Source organism: Montipora foliosa, chromosome 8 (genome assembly GCF_036669935.1).
Source record: "Montipora foliosa isolate CH-2021 chromosome 8, ASM3666993v2, whole genome shotgun sequence".
Classification (NCBI taxonomy): Eukaryota; Metazoa; Cnidaria; class Anthozoa; order Scleractinia; family Acroporidae; genus Montipora; species Montipora foliosa.
In genome coordinates this window covers 11,669,485-11,689,664 of record NC_090876.1, presented here as the reverse complement: position 1 = coordinate 11,689,664, position 20,180 = coordinate 11,669,485, and the positions used below count along the sequence as shown (strand labels likewise).

At 38.9% G+C, this 20,180-nt stretch overlaps 1 protein-coding gene across 2 annotated transcripts in view; it reads left to right on the top strand.

Annotated features, from left to right (window-relative positions):
• The first annotated feature begins 512 nt into the window (after positions 1-512).
• LOC137968094 (uncharacterized) overlaps positions 513-20,180 on the top strand; it is a 42,390-nt gene continuing 22,722 nt past the window's right edge. For both annotated transcript variants that reach the window (XM_068814720.1, XM_068814721.1), the window contains exons 1-2: positions 513-583; positions 7,573-8,795. In XM_068814720.1, coding sequence (XP_068670821.1) covers positions 7,598-8,795 — 1,198 coding nt within the window. In that variant the 5' untranslated portion in view covers positions 513-583; positions 7,573-7,597. The remainder of the gene's footprint in view (positions 584-7,572; positions 8,796-20,180) is intronic.

The following is a 20,180-nucleotide window of genomic DNA, read 5'->3' as shown; positions in this document are numbered from 1 at the left end:
GAAAACGTTGGGAGATCGAGCTTTCTGTATGGCCGCCCCCAAACATTGAAATGTTTTACCTGATACAGTGCGTGAAATGACATCGGTGGACTCATTTGAGGCTCATTTAAAGACTTATTTATTTCAAGACGCTTTTAGAGCGAGTTTCAATCGAGTAAACATTTGCTCTTACCCCGGATTCCGGATTCCGGATTTTAGGCAAACTCCAACACTAGACATATCGGGCGAGTTTCAAGGGTGTGTCTTCAACTCAAATTTATGAGGACGCCTCCACAACAAAATCGTGCAGAAATTATGCAGAAGCTTGCAAAACTGGAGCTAGGATGAACTAACAGAACTTGAAAGTCACTAATACATGGTCCAGTGCAGGTACGTAGACTCAAGCAACACAACAACACAATGCAACCTCACACAGGGATATAACCCCTCGAGCGGGGAGGGGCGGGGATTGTCGTCGCCATTCTCCCAGAAGTCGTTGCAAACCCACTTCCGTCTCTTGAACCAGTGTCCGGGGGAAAAAGTTTCCAAGTTGTGGTTACTTGATAGCAGAGCGGCGGAGTTTGTGGCAGATTGACTTATTTAGGTAGGAATCATCATTAACTTTATTTCTCTTTTTAGGAAAAGTGACTCCAATTTAAGGAAAAATGCACAAATCACAAGCAAGAATGCCTTATCTCATCTCCGGTCGAACGCATATAAACTGCTGACAACTGTTTCTTCTTATTATCTGGCGATTGCGACATCATTTGATGGGTTTCTAAATTTGTACTTGTGTTTAACCTCTCGTAAACGATAACGATGCTCAAGTCTTACGTTAACGTGGTTAAGTTATGTACATCTGAGCTATGTAATGTATTATATTAACTTAATTGTGACAACTCATGCACATCCTGCAGTCGAACGATTTATTCCTTCATAAGCGGCCCGAACTCATAATTTGAATGCTCAGCGTTTCAAGAAATGGCCTATTTTAGTGGATCAAATTACCCTTCACAAGTCCAAACAAAGGCCTTTTGTTGTTTATTGCGCTGAAGGAATTGTTCCGAGACTCTGCGAAGATAAGTTTTAAATCGTCGCAAAGTTGTCGGAGTGTCAAATTAGGGGCACTAGGGGAGAAGGGTTTTGGGGGAAAATGGTTTTGGAAAAAGGGTTTTGGGAGAAAATGCGCTTCAGTATGCTTGGTCTCTCAATATGTTTTGTGCATCAGCGGAACTAGTTGGTTAAGAATTTATGAAAACGATAAGGATGATTCGCTGTTAAAAACGTTCACGAACTATACTCGGCGCGAGGACGAGAGCAAAAAACAAAACCAAACTGCAAACTTTTTTTTTTTGAGAATCTTTTAAATCTTTTTAAGGGTTTTCAATGCTGACATGCATGAGCGTAAATATTCTGTGACGTAACATGTCTTAAGCGTTTTTATTTCTAAGTACAGACCAAATAGCCCTTTTTGGAAGTATGTAATAAGGTTCATTATTATTGTTATTAACCCCAAGCAAGAAACCTGGAAATGCTGAATTCTTTCATACGATTTTGGATCAGTTGATAACAGCGCGCAGCAAAACGCCTCAAAACAATGAAGCTCAGTATCGATGGTTTCACTTTAGTGGGCAAGAGTTGTGGTTAAGAGAGAGCTGTACCTGTGCCGATGCGCAACTCTGTGCTCGATTGTGTTGAAAATGAGTTACCAAATTCCCACCGCCGACGGACTTTACTTTAAATTTCGACATTACTTAGCGAGTATCAGTACTCATTACACCCGGACGTTTTTCTAGTTATCATCATTTGTGTTTTGTGTTCATTCATGGATAACAGAAGAAGCGACTGCTTTTAATGTAATGTCGATCGCTCTCTTGTTGTCTTCATCAAATGAAATAGAAAACAGTCTATGAAAAGTAGTTGAAAAGCGGGTTGATTTTTATAACCAAGGGTAGTATTTTAACTTTGTTTGACAGCTATTAGCCTTTGTAATCTTGAGAGATCTTGAGAACGTCGTATCGTATGTATGCGAATTGATCAATATCTAAGAATATTGCTGCTTTGTTTGTGCGAAGTGAGTGAAATGAGTTAAAGAACCACGATCGCCAGAAGACTTTTTCTTAAATTTCGACGTCTATTGTTGGACTCGTGCGTTTTTTTGAGTTATGATTAATCATTTTGTATTCACTCAAGGGTAACCTTAAACAAAGCGATTGCTTTTAGTAGAATAGCAATTTTTTTTTTTTTTCGTTTAATAAATGAAACAAAAAAGAGAATCGTTCTTAAGCCCATCAAAAACATCTGAAAAGCGGTTTTACTTTTATAACCAAAGGCAAACAGCAATAAGCCACTGTGTTTTTGATAACGAATCAAAGCAATTATCGAAGCGCGCACAAACTGAAATCACTTGAAATGTGACCAAAACTCATTTTGGGCAAGGGAATGAGGAAATAACCATCTCTTGTTTTTGCCCATTAGCAAAAAGTAAAACGGCCTTTTGATATTATGCGAACTCCAACTAGACTACAAGCAAATTTTATTTAACATAAACGTGCGGAATTCATAGAGGTTTCGCTGACTTTTACAGAAACTCAAATTTTCTTCGGAAAAGGTGCCATAAACATGTTTCATCTCAGGGACGGAAGTCGTCTTTGGTTGAGCTTCCTCTTGGTATTTGGTGATTTCGTTGTAAATCTTTTCATGCTCGCTGAATGAAATGTCTTCAACACGGGATGACTGACCATGATTCATCCCGGTCCCCAGCACCGGGATGAAATTCGAACATCTCACCTTAAACACTTTCCCGTCGCCATGAGTTCAGCGCAAAACAGACTACTAAACAAACCTTTTATAGTAATATACGAAAACAGCCAAGTCTTTGTATTGTATTACACTTACAAGCAAGATTTTTTTGTACCCTAAAATTCTCAAAATTAATCCCAACCGTGGAGCCCTCGGGAAAAGTAGTCTTTACTAATAGAAAGTGTCCAGTTATGCCCGGGCAGTTATGCTTTCAAAATCCATGCATAATGAAAGCGATATTTCACCAGTCATGAATCATCCTAGGATGAAGCGACATTCCCTGTCTTGACCGCCCCTCCCGGAGTATCCAGTGACCTCCAGCAAAATGTAATACCAGCCCCCTCCCTCGAGTTGGGTTTGACATGGGAACGCTCTTTCCGAATATTCAAATTTCACGCTGCTGAGATAATAAGTAATTTTAATAAAACGATTTGTAGGGTTTACATGGCAAACATGAAATGCCGAAAAACTCTGCTTATCCAGTGTTTTCAGTAAGTTTTTCAGTAGGTGTAAACAGCTGTGGAATCCCAAGCGCCGAAGGCATGAGCCTCAAGGGGGGTCTGCGGGCATATTCTCCCGCAACAAGTTTGGAAAAGCCATTTGCAGCGTTTTCCAAAAGGTGTTTCTCTCTAAAAGGCAATAAAAGACTGCAATGATAGTCTTTTTTGAGAGAAATTGCTGGCTTATTAGTGGTAAAATACATTATAGGCAGAAAGTCATGTAAATTGAGCACTATCCTTCATTAAAAGACAACAAGGCTGGAGACTCGGAACCTCTGAAACCAGTGATCACTCCATGATCAAGGAAGAAAGAAATGAAAGCTAAAATTGTAAACGAGTGTTTAGGCCTAATCACTGAAATGAGTGCTTAGGCTTAATCAGTAAACGAGTGCTATATTCTTCTCAAGGTCTCGGTAAAAAGTCTAGTTAACCGAACCGTAAAATGAAAGCTAAAATTTTAAAAGAGTGCTTAGGCTTAATCACTGAAACGAGTGCTTAGGCTTAATCAGTAAACGACTGCTATATTCTTCTCAAGGTCTTGGTAAAAAGTCTAGTTAACCGAACCGTAAAATGAAAGCTAAAATTTTAAAAGAGTGCTTAAGCCTAATCACTGAAACGAGTGCTTAGGCTTAATCAGTAAACGAGTGCTATATTCATCACACGATCGTGTTAAAAAGCGTAGTTTAAGCGAACCGTGAAATGAAATATTAAATTTGTAAAGAGCTCTTAGGGCTAATTTCTGAAACGAACGCTTAGGGTTAATCAGGAAACGAGTGCTATATTCTTCACAAGATCTCTGTTGTCATGTTTTCACGTTGTCAATACTGGTGACGCGCGCTCTTCCGAGTCCACAGTTCCACAGTCTCTTGTCTGTCGAATTACTTAGACTTTGATGCTTAAAGAACGAGGAATGCACAATACTGTGTCTTTATTAATTATCACAGCGTGCTGCGTACCGCGTAGCCAGCACATATAACATTGCTGCGCCATTTTTAATTCATTTGTTTATAGAACGCTCTTCCGAGTCCACAGTTCCACAATTTCTTGTCTGTCGAATTACTTAGGCTTTGACGCTTTAAGAACGAGGAATGTCACGGCGTACCGAGTACCGCGTAGCCAGCACATATAACATTGCAGCACCATTTTGAAATTTAGTTCACTTGGAATTTAGTCCAAGTGGCGGGGTATTCTACAGTATTGTGCATTCCTATTTCTGGGTACCGCGTACCCCATAGCCGGCTACGTGGAATATAGTTCGAGTGGCGGGGTATTCTGCAGTTAAGCCATTTTGAGCATAATAGTGAGGCATGAGCATCACGCCAGCATAATAGTAAGACAAATTCCCGGAAATATGTCAAAATCTCGAAAATAAATAAATAAATACATCGGAATTACTGGTACAATCTCGAAATAGGCCACTTGGGATAATACCATAATACCTTTTGCATGTCCCACCAACTTTTACATAAGTGTTGTTTTTGTTTTCTCTTGGGACCATTGTAAGTCACAAGACAAACTGGAAACAATGCTTATGCAAAATGTGGGTGGACACACAAAGAGTATTATGGTATTTTCCGAAGTGGCCTATTAGGATTCCGTTTTTCTGTGGTGAAGTTTACGTGATAATCGACAGCCCCAGACTTCACCACGGGAAACGGACGTGGCCACTTGGGGCGACTGGGAGTTTGGGACTTTTATTTTTATGTAAAAAATAAGTGATCCGGGGGAAAATTGAGCATAAAGAATTAGCATAATTGTGAAAATTGTGAGCATAATGTGGACAACCCAAGTAGACGGATGTGGAATCCCGAGCGCCGAAGGTATGATCCTCTAGGGGGGTTTGGGGGCATGTTCAACCACTGCAAGTTTGGAAATGCCATTTCCAGCATTTTCCTAAAGGTGTTTCCCTCTAAAAGGCAATGGAAATTAGGCAATAAAACACTACAATGATAGTCATTTTTGAAAGAAATTGCTGCCTTATCAGTACTTAAATACATTATAGGCAGAATGTCATGTAAATTGACAATTTTTTTTTTTTTTTTTGAGAAGAAAACTCCATAATTCAGAATTCAGTTAAGCAAGTAAAGTGATTTTATTTTCATGATAGAAAATGGTGGAAAAACACCTACACAGCAAACCTTTCAAATGGTCGTGCGAATGGCGGGTTTAGAACATAGGTCACATTCCACAGGTCTCTCATTGCAGGTCATTGTTTTGCCTTTGTGAAAACAACCCAAACCCTCAATTTGGCTAACCCTAGGCCTAGGGTTAGCCAAATTGAGGGTTTTGGTTACTTTCCAAAACGTAAAACAATGACGGCGGCTTAAACCGTCCTAGATCTTGGAGTGATCACTGGCTTCAGAGGTTACAGGTCTTCAGCCTTGTTCTCTTTTAATGAAGGATAGGAGCAAATTTCAAAACGCCTCAAATCAACACAAGGACACAAGTTGCAGTAAAAGTAGGTTTATTTATTTTATTTTCTTCGCTGTATAAAACTAGGATAAGCAGAGGTTCAATACAAGGTGGCTGTCGGCGATATACCACCAAGTACTTTGGTTTATCCTGCAACCTACTTTGCACGACCATTTAAGAGTTTTGATGTGTAGGTGTTTTTCCACCGGTTTTTTTTTGCTTCTCTGTAAACTAGGATAAGCCAATTATTTTTTTGGGCATTTCATGTTTCCCACATAAACCCCACAAATCGTTACATTAACTGAGCATTCAAATTAGGAGTCTGGGCCACCTGCGATTCCATCAAACACCCAATGGTTTCTCAAATAAGTTCATTTCCAAATATGCAGTCTGCATTTTGTCTCTGGTCTGCATATTGTACCCGGTCTGCAGTCTGCATTTTGTGCTGACGAAGGTCCAAACAACAACATTTATTTGTGCTACAAAATAAGACTTATAACTAACTAAATGCAAGTTATAAATTAAAAACAAATACTGCAGCTGGTCCCCCCAAGTAACTTGAGAACTGAACTTTGTCTAGAACTAAGAAATACCATTGCCTTATGATTTACGTGACCATCAGTGGATCAGCCAGGTTAATTGGTCTGTTCCAAGATCTGGCCTCAATATAAAATCCGTTGAAAAAACATGTTGATACTCAAGTTCATATGAGAGCACTGTCTACTAGCCTGTTTTTCAAAATCTTTGTTTTTCCTAACAACATATGACATTGGCCACTGTAACAATAATTGGCTATTCAGCAGGTTGATTTATGAATTATTAATTTATGAATTATTTTGTGCATATTTGACTTTGATATGCTTTTAAAGGTTCTGGACACAAACCAAATTTCAGCAGATAAATTGCAATTTGCACTTTTACACTTTTAAAATTACATAATTATTTTTGTTTAGTGATTTCTGTAGCTTCCAGTATTGTTACTAGGGAACTTTAGAATGGTTACCACTACAAGGATGGAATTCTCCAGAGTGCACTTGCTCAATTTGCGAAAAAAAAATTAAGTGCTACTTGTATTCCAATCTCACTGATAGTCTCTAATTTAAAATGTATTTACAGTAGAAATAAAGTTAATATTAGTAAATATGTGTGATTTTTAGTGCCTTTTACAATCCTGCTTTGTAAGCACCTTTCCTTTTGCTGTGACCTTCATTCTGCATAAGACACATTCTATCAACCCTTCACTAATAAACTGATCCGATTTCTACATCATCTTGCGTATAACTTCCCACAAGTGTTCTGGCAATACAGAATACATACATGTACATTATATTTAAATATTGGATAAATAAAATTAATGACTGAGTGCATGCTGGATGCATGCATGCATGAGTGCGGAGTGAATGATTGCGTGCGTGTTTACATAATTGACTAATTCCCGTGAGAAGCTTTTCAGAACCAATGAAACAAATGATACAAATGAAAGAAACAATGTTAACAATCCCAACTGGCTATTAAAGACACACCAGTTAGCTATTTACAAATGCAGGGAAGGAGTTGAATCAAGGACTACTGAGAAAAACTCCAGATAGTGGTCAGAGGCAAGACTGAAACTGGGACCTCCAGAGTAAAAGTCTGTCGCCCTAAACACTTGGCCATGCTGCCTCCAGTCTTTGACAGTCATATGTCAATCATAAAATTAATGACCAAAGATTCTGTAAGGATCCCTGTGGCCTCTCTTGTGTCTCTCAGAATACTTTCTTTTCTCTGTCTTAACCAGAAGTTTTACATGCCTTTCCTGGGAAGATTTGTCACACTTTATAGTATAGTGTCCCAAGATTAGGCAAGTTTTGTCACAACAGTATCCCTATATGTCTTTCAGTTGCAGGTGTCGTGCACTGCAGATTATGGCTTCTGTTTCACAAGAATATCAAGGGCACAACGAAGCTGACGGATCTGGTAAAGTTAAAGTCACTATTTTGGCTTCTGAATGGGGATCGAGTAAGGGCGGACTTTCCACCATAAACAGAAAGTTAGCAGTTCAGTTGGCAAAATTCTCTGAAGTGGAAATCACTTTCCTTGTGCCACAATGCAGTGAAGGGGACAAGAAAGAAGCCCTCAGCCACAACATAAAGATTGTTGAAGCAAAAAAGTTTATTGGTTTTGAAGATCTGGAGTTACTTAGCTTTCCACCAGATGATCTGCAAATCGAGGTGGTCATTGGTCATGGAGCGAAACTTGGTCGTCAGGCACAAGTGATAAGAGATTTTTGCAAATGCAAATGGGTGCAAGTGGTGCATACAGATCCAGAGGAGCTGGGAATGTTTAAATCCTACCCAAATCCAATTTCCAAGGGTCAAGAAAAGCACTATATTGAAGTCAAGCTTTGTGAAGAAGCTGACTTTGTGGTAACAATTGGACCCAAGTTAGCCAAGTCTTTCCGTAGATATCTTCAATCTTGTAAAAACCATGAGACAATTTTTGACTTTACTCCTGGTATTTTTGAAGAATTTCTCAGTGTTGATCAAGGCCTTGAGGAAAGAAAAGACTGCACTGTTTTGGTGTTTGGCCGCGGTGATGCAGAAGATTTTCAGTTAAAGGGATTGGACATTGCAGGAAAGGCTGTTGCCTCACTTGCTGGCACTCATCTTATCTTTGTTGGAGCACCTGATGGAAAATATCAGGAGATAAAACAGTCGTTCCTGGAGTGCGATCTACCAGCTAATTGCCTGAAGGTTAGAGGCTACATCAAGTGCAGAGAAAGCTTAAGGAAATTGTTTTGTGAGGTAGATCTAGTAGTCATGCCTTCTAGAACTGAAGGCTTTGGGTTGACTGGTCTTGAGGCCTTGTCAGCTGGTCTGCCAGTTCTTGTCAGCAAAAACTCTGGATTTGGGGAATCCCTAAGCAAAGTACCATTTGGCTCATCATTTCTCATTGACTCAGAGAAACCCGAGGTATGGGCTACTGCCATCAAGAACATCTGGGATAAAGAGAGGCGAATTCGGCTCAAGGAGGGTGACATTTTACGCACATTATATGAGCAGGAATACAGTTGGACCAAACAAAGTGATGCCCTTCTCGTCCAGATAATCAACCTTGTTCGTGGTATGAGGTTTCCATTTTTTTTGCATGCAGTTTGCATTGAAATTAAGAAAATGTCATACACTAATGTGTATGGCTTGCTCTATGTTTCTCTTTTCCCTTAGGATCCATGTCACGGACTAGACACTTCACAAAAGGTCTCCACACTAATTTCACGTCTAGACTCTTTATTCCTCCTTAAGACTTCTCCCTGGATCTTGTAACAACTACTCTAGTAACAAATCTCTATGCACAACTAACTGACAACAACAACAACTCAACTGCTTCAATATATACTAAGTGTTCTAAATATAGCTAATTACATCTTACACTTGTGTTACTAAATATAGACATCATTACTAAATATAGACATCGCATCATTCTCGAATTTTCCATAACTTTCACTAGTAAGCATAAACTTAGCAGTCTTCAAGTTCATGTAATCTAGAATGTTCTGGAAACTGACTCAACATCATTACTTACAACAGAATGTTCTCATCCAGAAGGTTCCAAAATATAGATTTATCACACCGTAAAGTGTTTGAGATCACTTTTGATTGGTGTACCCTATCCTACTTATTGATGATGTACTGCTGAGAAAAAAAACATGTCAAATCATATCTCAATGAGTGTTTGTTTTTCTTTGCCGTCAATCACTGTGGTAGACCTTACAGAAAACAGAGATTTTGATTTACCTTGTTGGTTTCTGTTTTTAGTAGTTTGCAAGATGTTGCTTTGGATAGTATTAATAATGATACAGTAGGTTACAGTAAAACTGACAAAAACTAATCATTAGTTGGATTTGAAGTCTGGGTTTACATGTTATGTGAAAGGTGTGCAGAAGACCATAGATTAGACTACATGTATGTGTAGTCTGATGTATTTTCATTAGTAGATGCATCTTAAAAGCAAATGTGCAGACTCTTTTGTAGTGGTTAGCTTGTACGCAGTTTTAATTGTATGGGTACATGTGAAGAATCCGAGTGCTAATATGCCTTTATCACAGGCAGCCATTTTGAGTTCTGAGGTTTTCCTGTACCACCAAACTCTAGGCTTGGGGTATGTTATTATTTTATTGTTCCTGGAGCTGGCCAGCATGGCTGCTATGCAACAATATACCGGTATTAAAGCCCATAAAGGAAGGCCTGAGGTGTGAGAATTCATCAATCAAATTTCCGAACCGGGAAGATCGACTCCGCCTCCAGAGAGTGAATTGGAGTTTTTGTTTAGTTCACAGTTCGAAAACCATTATGATATCTTTTTAGAAATTCTTCAGTCAAAAGATTCGTACAGATTCCATCGGTGTCGAGTTCGAATATATGAATGTACCTTGGGAACCAAAGATGCTGATTGGTGGGTTTTCACCCATCAATTGATTTCGTCATCTGTGGTTGGCATCGGAAGTTTGATTGATGGAAGCCAAAACGCAGTTTGGCCGTTGGCGCTTGAAGATCAACCTCGTTTCTAGGGTCTCTCCTCTCTGCCTCCCTTGTCGTTGAGGAAAGAGACCCTGGTTGTGGCTGGTCACGTGGCACTCCTTGACAAACATTAAACCACTAGGGTAGGGTTCTCGTTATATTTTGATTCCGCACCTCGTATTCGTTTGACAAGACATTTTGAGAGCAATTTTAAGCATTTTTATAGTTTTCGACTCCGGTTTTGGACTGAATAATTCTTTACTGGGTTGCCAGTATGGCAAACCAGTCGGAAAATGGGTGAAATTTATCTGTTTTCTTTTTTTCCGTGTCGGGAAAAGGTTTTCCTGTCACTCTCTGGAATCTTAAAAGCGACGAGTAATGGACTTTGACAACAATCTATCGCCCATCGAGCCGAAATCAAAGTGAGCTGTATTTCTAATATTTTACCAAGTGTGATGTTATGTACAACACTGATTGGTAACTTATGGATTTAACAAAGACAGAGAAGGAATCGATCACATTAAGTGGATTGTCAGACAGTTTACGTTTATTTGCACTCAACTCTGCACAGTCTTCCGGTAACAATTGGAAATTTCACTAATTCTTCTTATATTTATTTCGTGCTCAACTCTGCACAACTTCAAGTAAAAAAATTATTGGAAATGTGATAGCCAAGAATTTTTGAAAGAAAGTCTTTTTCTATTTGTGCTTCATTATTCAAGGATACGGTTCTTCAGGGAAGGGTTTGATCCTGAAATGTTAATTTGTTGCATATGGTAATTTGACACGATTGGGTTTCTTGTTCTCACCCACGCAATGAAATAGGAAGGCTTTTTTGCCTCTAATAGCAAATATGTTGTTTGTTTCAATACATTTTTCGCTGCGAAAGGTTTTGTGAGATTTCCGGTCTTTCATTCATCATGGATTCATCATGTTGTGTAATATTCGAGCTTAACAAATTTGCATACATGGGTTGAAATGTGATACGCGAAGATTTTTTATAAAGATGACAGGAAGTTTTTCTTTCTGACAGATGATTAATAGGTTTTTAACCTCAGAAGAAGATCTGTTTTGTCATTATAGTGTAACATGAAATTTATTTGGGAAGCCAACAATATTTTTTTAAGTTTCTGGTTAATCCAGGTTATTGCTACGACTTACATTACTCATGCTTTTGGGAATTTTGAGTGTCATCAATTTTAAATTATTTTCCGTGACATAGCTCCTTTAAAACGAAGATTGTTCAACAATGTAGCGCTTTTACTACCCAAAAGCATTCAGATAGTGAAAAACTTTATATTTAGTAACCATTTCCTTTGCTTTTGTGCTTTTCAGCATTATGATTTACGATAATTCGCGTCTGTTTTTGTATCTCAGAGATGTTTAGATTTTCAGTTACAAACTCGGTTTTGATTGGTCGCGCAACCTCATGATTGTGTAAATAGTTCACCCTGAAGTCAAAATAGATACGTTTCCTAGGAGCCCGACACAGAAGGCTTCCTGACCCGACAGATAAACTGTAAAATAATTAATATTCAGTTAGATCTTACAACAAAATTAAAAACACAAAGACTGAAGTTTCTTGGCTAAAAAGTACGTTGTTTTACTCTGAAAACGGCGAACGATTAAGGGCCTGTTTACAACATTGAGGTGGGTTAACTCCGGTAGGTAGGGTAACCCGCCTAGGTGGCTTGGAAAAAGGCTTGAGTTTACATGCAATCTTACCACCCCGGGGTCCTGGGTGACCTTTCTCGAGGCTACTGCGTGGTCGCTAGTTACGTAAACAGGCAAATGGCGGGTGAAGGACGCATTTTGGCGGTTAATGATTTTTACTCTCACTAGCTACTCTTGCTTCCACGTTTCAGTAATGTGGCTTCTTACTATCACTTTTAATGCTGCAACGCCTCCGCCAAAGGCAGTATATCGTGACACGAACCGATCCCGGATTGGCGGGTTACCCCACCTTCAAGCGTTTACATGACAAAACGCGACCCCAGATGGGCGGGTTACACGGTCTGGCAGACCGGACAACCCGCCTCGGCGGCCGGGTTACCTCACCTGTCATGTAAATGCAAGACTGAAAAAATACGAGTTCATATCGACAGGCGGGCTTACCCCACCTCCTTGTAAACAAGCCCTAACATTCTTTCCCGTAGTTCATCCAGTTGACACAAGGTGATCACGTGCACCTTTATGGTTGCCTAGCACATGATCGATTTACTCAGAACTTTTGACAGAACATCATGACCCTCCCCTTGATTCATAGAAGTAAGAGACTGCAGAAATTTTAGTACTTTTACGATCGATTGTCATTAATCTTTCGATGACAATTCGATTCAGAGTTATATGAAAAACTATGTTATGTTTTTCTTCATCTGTCTTTTGGCTTGCCTTTTACTGTTAACTCCCGGCTTTTACGGTACTTTCTGGTGCAACTGTAAAGCCAAAAAATTTTTTGACCTGGCATCAGATTAAAAGAAGAGGAGTTATGAAGCGGAAACAACATCTTCAGTCCTTCCTTAGTGTGTGCAATAAACGCATAACATGCAGGAAAACGTCCGTCAGAGCAATTTGCATTTAGTTTTTTTTGCAGACTATTTAAAGAAGAAACAAGTGAGTTTTACTCAAGAGCGCGTTTTGTTATCTTTAAACTGAATTTATTACCAAAGCTTAAAAAACTAAAAGACCTCAAAATAGGATAGGACATTACAAAATAATTAAACGTGTAAGCCAAAGGGCTTCTGCTGGCACGACATCTGGGTGATCCCTCAAATGGTCTTAATGACCCTCCACTTGAAAAATTTAACTGGAATGCTGCAGTTCAATACCACCCAACTCAGTGCCTTATGTTTTTGTGTAACACGTACAACGGGCAACCCAGTGTACGCTCATGGAGCCTTTACTTATTTACTTTTTTTCGGGTCGCGGTCTGGCTGCATGCGTAAGACTTCTCTCTCTCGTAAAAGGCAGTTCAAGTGGGATTTGAACTCGGTATCTCTTCGTTCAGAGGCAATCGCGATGACCACTAAACCACAGAAGACTACTTGACATATTAATGGGGAAATATGTATTAAAGAATTGTGTTCGTGACCGGAAACGAGTTTTTGTGTTATCGTATGACTCTGTAACAGATATAGTAATTTTATAAGTCTTCCAGTATTGTTAAGACAAAGTATTAGATCTTTATAAATATCATTGTAGAGACTTGCAAAGCATCTATTTTCTGGTTTTGTTTGGAATCAATGCCGTTAAGAACAGTTTTAACCGTAAACAGGACCCTCCGTGAGGGTACACTGGGTTGCCTGTGGTACGTGCACCGTTCCAGAAAAGATTTTTTCAAGTTGGGGGGTCATTAAGACCATTTAATGGGTCACCCAGAAGTCTTATCAGCAGAGGCCCTTTTGCTCACAGGTCCTCACACGTTCGTACCAGGAAACAGATCCTTTTCTGAGGTTAACAACCTGGCTACCGGCCTATTAATTAATCATTTGTAGAAAGAAGAAATTTGCTGTCCTCCTGAGGAAAAATAGACACGCATTGCTTACGTGTGGTAGTGAAGTAACACAGCGATTATTCCATATAAAATGTCAACTGAGCTGTGTGTTGTCTTCCAGGAGATTCAAGTTGTCCTTACATAATATGTAGCTCTAACAGTGCACGATCTTGTTTTGGTATTGTCTATCATTGTAGTGCCATGGTAGAAGTCTTGGGTAAATAGCCTGAGAAGACATGTGGTTACTGGCAAAGTACTGAGCCCAGAAAGATTGAAGGAAATAAATGGGAAAAGAGAAACATATGCTTCTGGGCTGACGTGTTGATAATTTTCAAGCTCTCTCACAGCTTCTTTCACCACTAGTTTAAGCGTGCCCTCTGAGCATCTGACAGCTTTGGTTTACTTAAGTTAGCCCCTGTCCGGCGGGGTTAGTGCCTTGATGGGAGACCAAAACAATATACCCCTCATAAAACAGAAGCATTGGACCGAAAATACTATTAACGCTAACAAATGCGAACTGAGCAAGGTACAGATTTTGTTAGCTTGCTTTATGGAAAAACAAATATTGATGCAAAAGTTAATAACTATTGATACACAGTTTTTAGGCAGAGCAGAAGGAAGTTTCCGGGACGGTCGATCGAGAATAAAATATTTGCAACATGAAAACAACATTAATTTTGAACCGTGAATATAGAACATAAAAGTTACGATCAGCGACAAACATTTTGGGAGATTTTTGCTACGTTCAAATAAATCGCAAAATCGAAAGTGACATGGCCGGAATTCAGCGGGCGCCGTGATTAAGTTACCGCGGCATGTTTACTCGCCAAACAGTGAAGCATATGTGTCAAATGATGGCAAGATACCGGGTTTTTGTAAGTTTCTTTTTTTGTCAAGTGTTCTAAAGTTTGACAATAAATGAGCGAAGTCCAAACAAAGATCACAATCGCCCAACTCTTAAAAGGTTAACCATTTGTTTATGCAAAGTCAAAATTTACTCTCCAAGACGCGTACGACGTTATTTATCACCAGGTAATTCAATCATTTTGGAAATAGCAGCTACTTTATTATTCATCGGCGTCACAATTTTTCACTGATTTTGGGCATCATTTTGTTGAAACTCAAGCACGCTTCCAACAGGCCTGTGAACCCTTCCTGCTTACAGAGCAATACTAAAAAAATTCTCCCATATCACATTTCAACCTTAAGCTCGAAAATTCAATACACAACATGATATTATAATTCACAAAGGCTGAAAATACCACAGAATCCTTTTCCAGCGAAAAATGTATTGAAACAAACAACATATTTGCTCTTAGAGGCGAAAACCTCTTCCTTTTTCATTGCGTGCGTGAAGACAAGAAACTCAATCGTGTCAATATGCGCAATATAACTAATATCACAACAAACAAAATTTCAGGATCAAACCATTTCCATGAAGAACCTTTGCCTTGAATAATGAAGCACAAAATAGACGACAAGCTTTCTTTCAAATAATTCTTGGCTGTCACATTTCCAATTATGTTTTTACTGAAGACTGTGCAGAGTTGATCACAGATCCACGTAAGGTGTTCGATTCGTTCTGTGTCTTCGTTGAACCCATAAGTTACCAGACAATTTTCCATTTGGTTTCAGTGTTCTACATAACAGCACACTTGGTAAAGTATTTGAAAAACAGCTCACTTTGATTTCGGCTCGACGGGCGATAGATTGTTGTCGAAGTCCATTACTCGTCGCTTTTAAGATTCCAGGAGTTTGTTTTTCGCTGCCTGCCTAGTTTATCCAACTGACTTTCCATTATTGAGCTCCATAAGGGTATAATTTGTTTAAGGATCCACTAAAACGCCATTCGCCTTACATGACTTTCGACGCCATTGCGGGCTAAGTTAATGATTCTACTGTGTCCACCAGAGAAATCTACGCATTTCCACTACCCTCTCGATCCTAAGAAAATATGCGCAGAAGGCTCTATGCCCAAAGACACCACTTACCAGGGAAGTGACAGGCAAGACTTTAATGTTTATCGTAAACCAACTAACACTGGCCTACTGCTTCACCACCAAAGCCATGTCGATAAAAGTACAAGAAATCGCTACTCAAGACCATGTTAAATCGTGCGTTCCACCTGTAGTCCACATGGGAGTCTTTGAAATCTGAATGTGATCATCTCAAGGTGATGTTTACGAACCTCAAGACTTTTACCGACACGGAAAATAAAAATAAAACGGAAAAATCTACCAAATTTCTGACTGGGATTGCCATACGGCAACCCAGTAACAAGATGAAAGTTGTCAATCGTTTATTCTCGACATTGACAACAACAGATACCGATGCGTCTTTCTCAAATTGGCCACAGTCATTGAAAGCATTCAGAATAGCTTCATTCAAGCACAAAACGCTACACCAACTATGGTAAAAAATGCTAACAACAACACTAGTGACGATCACTGCACACGATGCAAATAATTGCACATGAAATAGCGTTACAGCTCCAAATACAAATGAATTCAGTAATACCAGAAAACAAAAAGCCATGATTATACAAATAGACAGAAAATTCACCTTTTTCAGAAATTTAACTAAATGCATTCGGCTAGGCGTACATCTCTGCGACTCGATACCGCTAGCACTAACTTTGACATCTGGAACTTTCTTCTCTAGGAAACTTTCACAGTTCTATGTTTCTCTCGTTTGGCATTTGGTTTCAATGCAGTTCATATCAGTGTAGTTCATATCATGATTTTCACATATTTGCTCATTTAGTACACATTTGTTCTCAATATAGCTTTCTTTCAGTTTGCGGACCAACCCGGGCCAAAACAATCGCTCAACCGCATCTTTTACTGTGGGTCTACCGCAAACGGCATGTGCATAAGTGAGTAGTTTGAGCGTTCCGAGGAAGAACCTTAATACAGCAAAAAGCAATATGGTCACAAACGACATACTGTCACGGGCTTCACACACAACTTGATCGCGCAAAAGAATGATAGTATGATCACTCAATTATGTGATTGTGCCTGTCAACAAGACGTTATTATACTTATTATACTTAGGATCGAAATTCTCCAATCACAATTAGCTATTTTAACAACCTGTTTCCTCAGAAGGACGTCCGTGAGCTGCCCAATCAAAACATGACAACTTCGATCCTCTTAGTGGAATAAATTCACAGAAAAAACTAATCGTTCTTTTCCCGTCTTCGTTTATTTCAGGAGGGCTTGGTTGATATCTGTCTATCGTTAGAATCTTAGAATTGGTCTCGACTCCTGTCTCGTGTTGCTATCGCACACCCACTAAAATTCGCGTATTCTTGGTCGTTTTATTCCTACGCGTATAGAACCAAACAACTACCTCCTAAATGTCGAGACCAGTAAATGATCACACAAACGAAGCCAATGGCGAGAAATAATATTTCAAGTGAATAGCTTAAAATAAAATTTGTGCGAAATCTCTCTCTTTAAGAAAGTTAAAGAAATATTGTTGCTTTCTAAAGTTAACAATAACTTCATTGCATTTTACGCTACAGTGACTATACTAAAATCTTTTTCTGACCTTTAAAAACAATCGCTAGATGTAATCATTTGCCAGAAAGATCACGGCTACAAATGCCTATCATCTTAATGCGCATTAACTTAAATTTCAACTCACGAATGCAAATTAGTTAAGCTCGAATATTACACAGCACAATGAATCACAACGGTTGAAACATCTCACAAAAACCTTTCCAGCGTGAAATTTATTGAAACTAACAACATATTTGCTATTGGAGACAAACAAAACCCTTCCTATTCCAATTGCGTGCGTGCAAACAAGAAACAATCCGTCTCACAAACCATACGATATGCAAATGAATAAATTTCTCAGTTCAAGATTAAACTCTTTCCTAAAGAACCTTTTCCGAAGCACAAAATAGACAACAAGCTTTCTTTCCAATAATTCTTCACTGTCACATTTTCAATTATTTTTTTACCTGAAAACTATACAGCTTGACTACAAATTAAATGCAAATTGCCAGACAAATGAGATGCCACTTCGGTAAACACTGTGATACATTCAAGACGTTCGATTCCTTTTACACCCATACTAAATTTCCCACTTACTGTCAGTGTTCTACATACCAGCACAGTTTATAAAATAAGATTAGAAACAACGCACACTTTCTCATATCGGACTGCAACCGTTGTCGAAGACCATTCCTCGTCGCTTTTAAGATTCCAGATATTTATTTTCCCCGCCCGTTTCATTACTCCAATTGACGTTCCATTTTTCATCTCATAAAGGTATATTTTTTCCACTAAAACGCCATTTGCGTTACAATGACTTTCAACGCCATTGAAGGTTTAATAATTAATTGTTCTCCTGTGTTCACCAGGGAAATCTACACATTACCCCAGTCCCCACAAAGCTAACAAAATACGCACAAAAGACTCTATACACAAAGACACCACTTAGCAGGGGACTGATAGGCAAGACTTTTCCCGACACGGAATAAAAAAAATAAAAAAAACACGAAATCAAACACAGATCTTGACTGGTTTGCCATAGGCAACCCAGTAAAAATATCCACGATCGCACTTAACCCTATCATTTGGGTTACGGAATATGGACTGTGGACTTCGGACTACGGAATTGAAACTGGATATTTACCAAGATCAAATGAAACCATGTTGTCTCGCAGTGATGAGCGCAAATTTCTATTTCGTCGAGAAGCCTGAAAATTTTTCAGGACTTCAGTGCAATATATGACGCATTTCATATATATCTTTCACTCATAATTACTTATCACGGGAAGTTGTGAACTCAGAAGTGACCAGCTCCCAACGTCAGTCAGTGGCTTCATAGCTCAGTTGGTTAGAGCATCGCACCGGTATCGCGAGGTCGCGGGCTCAAATCCCGTTGAAGTCCTGAAAAATTTTCAGGCTTCTCGACGCAATAGAAATTTGCGCTCATCACTGCGAGACAACATGGTTTCATTTGATTTCATACCCGCAGTGCAATATATGACGTATTTCATATATATCTTTCACTCATGGATATTTACCAAGATATTGTAACATAAAAAAAAACCCACTGAAATACTGTGAACCAAGAGATTATGAAGGTAAGAGAAGTAATCCCTCATACTGGCCCTATTCCCATCGTAATCCCTCTTAAGTTATTTTTAGATGTCCTGCCAGATCCGGTATTCCCACGAGGGTTAACTGATAGCCAATCACATGTCCTCATTTTTACTAATGTTGACAGCTGAGCGAATTCCCACGCAATGATTCGCGTCGTTCGCGATTTACCATCAAACAAAAATGGCGGAGGATGTTGAGAGACAATCGCAAATATACATTTTGTGGACGAACGTGACTTGTTGCCTACAGAGTTAACCGATTACAATGACTTATGTTTTGAAACCTGTATCTTGGAAGGAACGAGTTATGTAACCGACAGGATTTTGTACAGAATGGCAAATGGAAGACTATAGTCGATAAGTACGATCTCTCTGACTTTAATAAACGCATTCTCGGTTTCCGTTGCGGGATTAAAACATGTTGACTTAATTCTGATTCGGTGATAGAGTAGGCAGATAGAGCTCTACAACAGTACCAAACATGAAAGGAAAACTTGAATCAAGCGTCCGATAAAAATTTTTGAACCCGTGTTATCGGATTCAAGTAAATTTGCAAAGCACGTATGTTAAATATAGCTGTCTCCTTAAAAAGAGATTTAACACGGTTTCGTATATGGCACAACCTTGAATGTGGTATCATTGAAAACTAGACAATTAAGCGATTTCAGTTATAGATGTTTGAAACCTGTATCTTGAAAGGATCGAGTTTTATAAGCCACAGAATTTTGTAAACATTGGCAATTCGCAGACTGCCAAAGCACGCATGTTAAATATACCTGCATCTTTCAAAATTACTAAACTCGGTTTCGTACATTGGACAGTGTTGAAATTGGTGTCACTGTAAACAACACAGTTAAGCGATTTGAATGATATATCTTTGCATCTTGTATCTTGAAAGTAACGAGTTTTATAGGCGACAGAATTTTGTACACAATGAAATATCGCGGACTACAGTCACCAAGTAACATATTCCTGACTTGGTCAACGCGTTCTTGATTTTCTTAGCGGACTTAAACTATGGTGACTTAATTCTATGATATTCATAAATTAGACAGCTAACGCTTTCAAACAGTACCACACATGACAGGAAAATTTTAATTGACCGCACGACAAAAATTTTTAAAAACGTAAGATCGGATTGGTGTCAATTTGCAACGCACGCGTAAAATACAGCTCCCTTTTACAAAATTATTTAACAGGGTTTCCTACACTAGACAATCGTAAAATTGGTATCAGAGTGAATTATACAGTTAACCGATTTCCATGATATATGATTGCAAACTGTATCTTGACAAGGACGAGTTTTGTAAGCGACAGAATTTTGTAGACGATGAGAAAGTGCGCACTAAAATGGACAAGTAACGCAATGCAACCAAGTT